This window comes from Notolepis coatsorum, assembly GCF_963971535.1.
Source record: "Notolepis coatsorum genome assembly, chromosome: 18".
In the NCBI taxonomy this organism is placed as follows: Eukaryota; Metazoa; Chordata; class Actinopteri; order Aulopiformes; family Paralepididae; genus Notolepis; species Notolepis coatsorum.
This window is the reverse complement of record NC_140182.1, coordinates 87,514,168-87,523,397: the sequence shown is the minus strand read 5'-3', so window position 1 is coordinate 87,523,397 and position 9,230 is coordinate 87,514,168. Positions and strand designations below refer to the sequence as shown.

The window sequence follows — 9,230 nt, the reverse complement described above, 5'->3', positions numbered from 1 at the left end:
ACTGACCCAGGCTGCCTCTGTCACTATCTCTCTCTATGGCCTCAGGCCTTTTAGCCCCATATGCTGTTCAAAAAGGCACAGGTCCTGTTTGTCTGAGGCTAAGACCAAGGCTTATACTCTCCGTTTGACTATTTCACACAGAATCAACAGGTGGTTTGATCCTACGCTTTAGATACGGGCTAAGACTATGATCTGTGCTCACTACGGTCTAAAGGCTGGCACAGAATCAACGGGTGATTTGATCCTAGGCTTTAGATACGGGCTAAGACTATGATCTGTGCTCACTACGGTCTAAAGGCTGGCACAGAATCAACAGGTGGTTTGATCCTACGCTTTAGATACGGGCTAAGACTATGATCTGTGCTCACTACGGTCTAAAGGCTGGCACAGAATCAACGGGTGATTTGATCCTAGGCTTTAGATACGGGCTAAGACTATGATCTGTGCTCACTACGGTCTAAAGGCTGGCACAGAATCAACGGGTGATTTGATCCTAGGCTTTAGATACGGGCTAAGACTATGATCTGTGCTCACTACGGTCTAAAGGCTGGCACAGAATCAACGAGGTGGTTTTGAAGAGTGGAATGCTGATATTATGTTTTGACGGAGGATGATGCCATTCAGGACTACCAGAGAAGAGTCTGTTTGAGTGAATATCAGAAAGGTCATCGGTCCGCTGATCCCATTCCACCATGCCTCCGTTAGACGGGGTGGATCTCTCCCTCACCTCCTGTGTCCATACATCCACCCGGCCCCTGCTCAACAATACCCCTTCCTTATACATCCTCGGCCAGGGCACACATGGCCTGTACGTCACACCAATCACACGTCACACAGCGAACGTCGGGGGGCGGGGCAGGTAAAGGTCATCCAGGTCACACCTCCCCCGTGATGTTTTTATTGCCCCAGCAGATGGCTTCCCTCGGCCACAGCATTGTTATGGCGGCCATCTTGCTCCGGGGTCAGGGATGACAATGGCTGCCAATGGCTTCAGAAAAACAAAGGCCTTAGTCGAGGCTTGTTCTTCTCCCCAATAGAGTTTCCCCAGTAACCTAACCCTGTAAAACTGGCTATGCTGTCAGATTTACTGCTTTTACAAGATGCAGAGGCGCTGCTTGACAGGTTTCAGAGGGAAGGGCGGCTTCATTTGGGAAGTGCTAGCGTTAGTTGTAGGAGTCATTTGGCAAGTAACCCCACAAGTGAGTAGAATCTGGGTTATGAGAGTGCGAGGACATGCTCAGTAACACTCAACTTGACAACCAAGTGTTACTCGGTTTCAGAGTTAATGTCTCAAATACTGAATATGCTTTAAACCCTTCCACTACCACACTACCGAAGGTTAACCTTTCACTCCCAACCGTCTGTAGTGTGGTAGTGAAAGGGTTAACCTTCGGTTGTGTGGTAGTGACAGGGTTAACATTCTGTATTGTCACAGTGAAAGGGTTAACCCTTTGGTAGTGTGGTAGTGAAAGGGTTAACTCTAGGTAGGAGCACTGGATTCGTTTCCTAGTTTGAAGTCTAGCACAGTCTCTGGAGCGTAACAGTAAGAAGCATTTTGTATGAAAGTATTCTGTACTTCTGTATGACAACTATTAAAGAAACTTGAAACTTGAACTACTCGAGTCGCCAGCACTCAGTTTTGCGTCCTTGGGGCTCTAAACAGTGAAAGCAGCCTAAAAGTCTGCACTATTTTCACAGTGAAACTCTATACTAGTATTATTCTATACAATATCCACTTTCTCCTCCTTTGTGACGCCCTCCCTCTCCCCTGAACCCCCCCCCCCCCCCCACATCGCCTCCCATCTACCCCCCCCCCCCGTGATATGCAACACCCTCCCTCCCTTGCCCAGAAAATAAATTACATGTAAAACTACACTTTTCTGAGGCTGCAAACATTCTTTACAGTATACCCCCCCCTTCTCCCCTCTCTCTCTTCCTTTGCTGGGTTTCTGTTCTTAATTTTTGGTCATAATGTTTTTTTCCAGTTGGGTTTCTGTAAGGAGAAAAGAAGGAAGAGGGAAAAAATGGGTTGAACATGTGACCCCCGCTCCGCTCAACTCCGCTCAACTCAGAACTCACAGCTGAAAATCATTTGGGCCTGCAGGCCGATGGAGGACTGACGCAAACTCTCCTCCTCTTCCTCCTCCTCCTCCTCCTCCTCCTCCTCCTCCTCCTCCTCCTCCTCTCCTCCTCCTCCTCCTCCTCTGTCTCCCCCTCTCTCTGCTCTCTGAGGGGGGGGGGGGGCGCTAGGCCTTGGACAGGAGAGAGGAGGTGGGTATATAGGCAACACAGACACAACGAGGAAAAACAAGACAGGAGGTGTTTGAGAGAGAAAACATTTTGCCACGTTACCAATTGACATATTTTGACATGTGCTTCAAATCAGAGGACGCTATATCAGAGGACTATTCAATAGTCCAATTAGCCTTTTTTTTGCAGGAACAAAAAAGAAAGCATACAGTACAAGCCTGGAATTGTTTAAAAAAAACTCGACCCAGAGGTCCAATTATGTCGTTAAGCTCAGGGAAGAGTCCGGACGTTTTGGCCGCTTCTTTACATTTGCCAAATCTTGGCATATTTTGGTGACTTTGGGGACGGCGATGTGTGGAATTCAGACACATTTAGGCTGCATTCCCTGCGTGCTCAGGGAGCTGGGGAGAGAGGTGTCAGAGTAATGCTGGGTTATTGGGGGATAGGGTGGTGGGGGGTTAGGGGCAGGCAGTGCTCAGGAAATGTTTAACGGCCCACACTAATGCCCTGAAGCCCCCCTAACACATCTGGCCAGCGTCTCACATGCACCATCTCTCTCTCTCTCTCTCTCTCTCTCTCTCTCTCTCTCTCTCTCTCTCTCTCTCTCTCTCTCTCTCTCTCTCTATCTCTCTCTCTCTCTCTCTCTCTCTCTCTCTTGCGCTCTCTTCTCTCTTACACACACACACACACACACCACACACACACACACACACACACACACACACACACACACACACCACACACACACACACATGCATGTATACATGCTTGCTTGATACGGGTATCCCCATATCCTCACAAATGTCACTCTGGAGGATGGGTTTCAGCATGTTCAGCGTGCGTGTGTCTGTGTGTGTGTGCGTGCATGTGTATCTTTTTGTGTGTCTATGTCCATTTGCAACAGTGTGAATCTATAAGGTGAAACAAATCTTAACTTAGCATGCAACAGCCCGCCGGCGGGACCTTTTTAGGGACGATTTGCCCACCGGAACTTTGGCGACCCCTAGTGGCTCGGGTGTGCATATTTTGTAACACAATATATATATCGAATTGAAGGCTTATTTGTTGCCTGTCGATAGCGAGAAAATCCGACAAAATCCGCTCAGCGGTTCTCGAGTTACATGCCGGTATTTGAGGCTTGTGCAAAGTACACGGTATTGCGCAAAATACCACTCCCGACTCTTGGCGCAGTAGTTCCGTCAATCTAGATCCGATCTAGAAAATTATTGTGGATCGTTGTAGCCAATGAGTGTGGCTTACCAATGAAACACCACGTGGGGATGTATGAATCTAAAAAACAAAAAAAAACTGACGAGCGAAAACAGGAAGAGAAAAACAGCCGCATGAATTGAAGTCTATGAGAAAAACTCAGTTTTTCTTTTGTACACAGTTTACCAAAATCACTCCTAATCACTCATTTCTGAATGGATCTTTATGAAATTTGGACATGTACTACATAAGGCATAAGGATTTGTAAGTCATACCACCTTCTGGGGAAATACTACCTCTGGACTACTAACTATAACTACTACAGAAAAACTTGAGTAACAAGTTTTCCTACAACTCAAGTTCAGACCTATGTTACTCTATTACGTTAGCACTAAAAGTGAATTTCTTTTCTGGAATCAGAAACTTCAGAATGTCATCTTTCAAAAGAGACCAGGCTCATGCATGTGCTATAAGTATATATATAGTATATAAGTATGTTGTTTTGGTTTGCAAAAAAAGTATGCAGTCCTCAAGTTCAAGTAAAAAAATTGCCACTTTTCTGCCCACTTGATAAGAGGTTAAGTAAAACCTACCAGGCCTTGGAACAGTGTTAGTAAACTGTACCAGGCCTTGGAACAGTGTTAGTAAACCGTACCAGGCCTTGGAACAGTGTTAGTAAACCATACCAGGCCTTAGAACAGTGTTAGTAAACCATACCAGGCCTTGGAACAGTGTTAGTAAACCGTACCAGGCCTTGGAACAGTGTTAGTAAACCATACCAGGCCTTGGAACAGTGTTAGTAAACCATACCAGGCCTTGGAACAGTGTTAGTAAACCATACCAGGCCTTGGAACAGTGTTAGTAAACCGTACCAGGCCTTGGCCCTGACCTATGGTCTCCTGCATGTTAACACCTGTCTCAAATCAGGGGCCAGGACCCTCCACACTACTAATGCCAGCCTACAAACACTTGTTTCAAGTTTCAAGTTTCAAGTTTCTTTAATAGTTGTCATACAGAAGTACAGAATACTTTCATACAAAATGCTTCTTACTGAAAGTATTCTGTACTTCTGTATGACAACTATTAAAGAAACTTGAAACTTGAAACTTGAAACAAGTGTTTGTAGGCTGGCCAGTGTTTATGGACCTGGTCATTGTTTGACGTGGGACTCACGGTTGGCCCAGCTTATGCTCCGAGACGAAGGTCTGGTTTAATTACGTTTTGACAAATGGACCAAATAATGATTTCACACTGGCCAGGCATGTCCTCTCACACTCGCCTTGGCACTGGCGGCTTTCACCATAATAAGGAACAGGGGAAATGTTTCCGCACTGGAAAACACACACATTAAGAAAGTCATCTTCTGGACTCTGCCCGCTTGAAGGATACGGAGGGCAAAAACAAAAAGGTCAGCAGTACATGAATATGTTCAAGAAATCTTTTCTGGTCGAGTGAAAAAGAGGAACGAGAGATACAGCTCTGAAGGTTCCTCTGAAGAGGGAACTGAACTGAATGCCCTGCTCACGCATTGGAATGCCGCCCATGTTTTCCTAATGGAGCTTAATTATATTATGTTTGGGATCCTCCCGTATTTTCCGTATGGTTTTCTGATGCCACATGGGCCGCGGAGGCTGACTATGCAGAACGTCGGACGCCGTTCCACCGTCAAACATTTCCTCTAACCGGTGCTACCTACAGTATACTGAACAACTAATATGATGTTATCGATTCCCCCCACATCTTTTAGTCTCTTTTATAAATAAGAACTGAAAACGATTTCACGCCGTCCGTGTAGCCTTGTTTATTCACCGTGACCATGGAAACGACAACGATGCATGCAGCCGTCATCAGACAGACAGTTGGTTTACTTTTCTGATAACTACTGTACATCACTGCATAACTCGTCATAAATGTTCACACAAGCTTCATTTTTGGTTATTGATACTCTGTATACTGTATACCCAATTCAAAGGTATTATAGCCGCGTTTTCTTTCGAACTAATTCCGTCGCCGATGTCCAGATTTGATCCAGTTGTAAGGCACTCGGGCAGAGCTGTTCTGCAGGCTGGGACATACAGGCCTCTGCGTAGGAATGTTCGAGACAGGGGAGGGTAGAATTGGACGATCCGAAATAGGGATGGGAGAAAAATAGAAAATGGGAGAAAAAAGTAGATAAAAAGAAGAAAAAAAAGTTTAAAGTATTGGGATTTGTATGTGTGACATTATATGCATAATAAATCAGGTGAAGCATCCCTTTAATATTACACAATATTAAATATTAAACGCTTACTTCTGACTGACTGTATGTTCGTCTTTCTCTTTTTGTGTGTCTTGTCCAGGATGCCGGCTGCTAGCACCATGACTGGTGGGAGGGCTCTGCTGCTCTGTACAAACACTGACAACTGTATCTACCAATCAGTCAACGGGTAGGTGTACATGGTAAATAGTAAATGGACTGCATTTATATAGCAGCTTTTATCCAAAGCGCTTTACAACTTATGCCTCACATTCACCCAGTCACTCACACACTGACGGCGAAGGTGCCAACCTGCTCATTGGGAGCAGTTAGGGGTTAAGTGTCTTTGCTCAAGGACACTTTGACGGGAGAAGCCAGAATATAACCGGGAACCTTTCGATTACCAGACGACCGCTCAATCAAATCATATTAATTCGCGTTTCCGTCCCACTGGTCTAGCCGTGGCTACTACCAGTGACCGTGGCTCTTAAGTACACTACTTCACTCCTGCTCTGACATCCAACATTCCATCCATAAACCCCATACATGTTTTCCACTAGAAAGATATGTGGGCCTGAATTTCCAATTACCCTCAGCGATCATAGAATTCCACATGGCTCTGAGTTCCAGCTGAAGGCAGTCCCTCCCATTAGAGAAGCAGTAGTAACAGGGCAGGCCTGGCCATCTGGATGCTGTTAAGTCGCTGCGTGGGCCCCCTGCTGTGACATTGTCTAATACCGCTGTGGTCACTCTCTGTGAACCCTACTGCTTCTCTAGCAATACTAGAATCAACAGTACAGGCTACATGTTGGCGCTTTTCGGATTAATGACGGATTTGGATTTTGCCAAGACAAGAGATTGTCTCTACGGACAGATTTCCGTCTCTCTCTCTCTCTCTCTCTCTCTCTCTCTCTCTCTCTCTCTCTTTGACCCTCTGTCTGTTCCCCCTTTACTTACCACACCCCCCTCCATTTCCCATTTTCTTGGCTTTCAAATTTGACCTAGTTTCCCCCCCCTCCATCACTTCATCTTTTGTAAAAAAAAAAAGAAAAAGAAAGAAAGAAAGAAAGAAAGAAAGAAAGAAAGAAAGAAAGAAAGAAAGAAAGAAAGAAAGAAAGAAAGAAAGAAAGAAAGAAAGAAAGAAAGAAAGAAAGAAAAGAAAAAGAAAAAATAAAGAACTGCTGCTTCAACCAGGAAAAGAAAGAACAGAAAGTGAGAAAAGTCGAACTAATAAAAAAACGAATTTATTTTTTGAGGTTTTACTTCCTCGTCGGTCCCAGTCATGATTCCAAAAATCATGTAATTCCTATTACTCCTATTTTTATTCCACCTCTCGAAATCCTCTCACGGAATTGGTCGTTTCCCCCCAGAGATTTCCTGCAGATTGGATGACTATTCATTTTCATATCCAGCGATGTCATCAGGAGTCGCCCGGCGGGGCCGCGCTTCCTGCATTTGTTGGGAACCCAGTCATTTGATGAATGGGCGGTGAGCCAGAAGAGAGAGTAGTGGGTCAGGATCGGAGACTAGAAGAAGCACGTCTACACTCCCCCGACCCCAGCCCCCCACCCCTCCCCTTTTCCTTTTTTTTTGTGGACAAGCTCATCCGCTCCCTAGAAAGAGCAGTGTGTGGAGCTTGTAAACTTTGACCCTAAACCCAGAGTTCAAACAGTCACGACCCAGTAATCTCCCAGGAGTGACTCAGAGCTTTGACACGAGCACCAAACACAGGCCCGGGCGGCTTTAACAAGAATTCCCATGTTTACCCCGTAAAACAAAGTACCATTTGGACATTAGCATAAGTGCCTCTAATGTCTGGCCATTTCTCACAGATATGCAAAGCACAGGGTTAAGCAAAGTGTCTTAATTCATGACAACCAGACAGAATAATGACATCTCCATTATGTAATTATGCTATAATGTATTACATTTGACAAATAGTGACTGTGTGTGGTGTAGTGTGTAGTGCAGTGTGGTCATATTCTCTGTTATTTTGTCTGGGCTGAATTAAGATAGTGTGTGTGTGTGTTTGTTTGTGTCTGTGTGCGTATGCGTGTGCATGTGTGCGTGTGCGTGTGTGTGTGTGTCTGTGTGCGTGTGCGTGTGTGTGTGTGTTTGTTTGTGTCTGTGTGCGTATGCGTGTGCATGTGTGTGTGTGTGTGTGTGTGTGTGTGTGTGCATGTGTGTTCTCCCACTAGGCTCCAGTGCTGTGGCTTAAAGGTTGGGGAGGCTCCGTCATCGGCGGCGCCCCAGCGGCCAGAGGTGTGCAGGGAGCCTGGGGACAGAGACAGAGACAGGAGGGACACGGCTACAGCCACCAAGCGCCCCCTCTCCCCTCCGCTCGGCCTGAGTGACAGCTTGGGACCCCCCGACAGCATGCTGGCTCACAAGAGAGCCACTACCGCCGACCCGCGGACACCACCCACCGTGGAGAACGGGCTGTGTGGCAAGTTGAACAAGAGCCCCGCGGGACTGAAGCCCGCCGCCAGCATACGGGATAAGATCTCCCAGTGGGAGGGCAAGAAGGAGCCGGCCGCGCCGTCCACAGCACCGTGTTCGCTGACCGCTCCGGGACAGAAGGAGGCGGAGGCCGTGAGGAAGACGGATGAGGTCCAGGTCCAGCGGACAGACAGCAAGAGGTTTGCCAGCCGGGAGAGACAGGACTCGGGGAAGGAGAGCGCAGGAAGGCTGGGGGACTCGAGGCCTAAATCTCCCGAAGGCCCGACGACTAAAGATAAAGAGGTGATTCTGGAGCGAGGGCCGCGAGGGGCTAAGCCCACGGAACCGCCCCAGGACAAGAAATCTGTTTTGACTCATATTAAGAAACTGGAGCAGGCGATGAAGGAGGTTCCTGCCAAACCTTCCCTGGCATTCCCCGGGAATTATTTCTGCCCTCCTTCGAAGGAGGAGCAGGAGGAGGCGGAGAAGAGGTCCAACGAGCCTATATTCGGGACCTTGGACGTGGTTCGGCCTGGAGGGTCTCGGAGGAGGAGGAGGGAGGGGGACCCAGAGAGCGTGTACACTGAGCCTGGTGCTCCGTCTATAAACCCTTTACCCAAACCCCAGAGAACCTTCCAGCACCACAGCCCGCCCAGCACCCCAGCCTCAGGGCTCGGCTCGGGGAAGGGCAAGAGGAACCTGCCCCCTCTGCCTTCCATCCCTCCTCCACCCTTACCCACCTGTCCGCCCCCCGGAGTCTTCCGGAGACCCTGGGCTGATAAGCCACGGGACAGCAATAACAGGTCAGAGATGTGAGAGGACGGAGAGGACGGAGAGGACGGAGAGGGACAGAGAGGACGGAGAGGACAGGGAGGGACAGAGAGGACAGGGAGGGACAGAGAGGACAGGGAGGGACAGGGAGGACAGGGAGGGACAGAGAGGGACAGGGAGGGACAGAGAGGACAGGGAGGGACAGAGAGGGACAGGGAGGGACAGAGAGGACAGGGAGGGACAGAGAGGACAGGGAGGGACAGAGAGGACAGGGAGGGACAGAGAGGACAGGGAGGGACAGGGAGGGACAGAGAGGACAGGGAGG

At 47.9% G+C, this 9,230-nt stretch overlaps 1 protein-coding gene across 1 annotated transcript in view; it reads left to right on the top strand.

The window, feature by feature from the left end:
• LOC311245482 (DENN domain-containing protein 2A) overlaps window positions 1–9,230 on the top strand; it is a 48,793-nt gene that overhangs the window by 7,357 nt on the left and 32,206 nt on the right. Inside the window, exons 2-3 of the mRNA XM_084335333.1 lie at window positions 5,799–5,885; window positions 7,894–8,937. Coding sequence (XP_084191459.1) covers window positions 5,800–5,885; window positions 7,894–8,937 — 1,130 coding nt within the window. The 5' untranslated portion in view covers window position 5,799. The remainder of the gene's footprint in view (window positions 1–5,798; window positions 5,886–7,893; window positions 8,938–9,230) is intronic.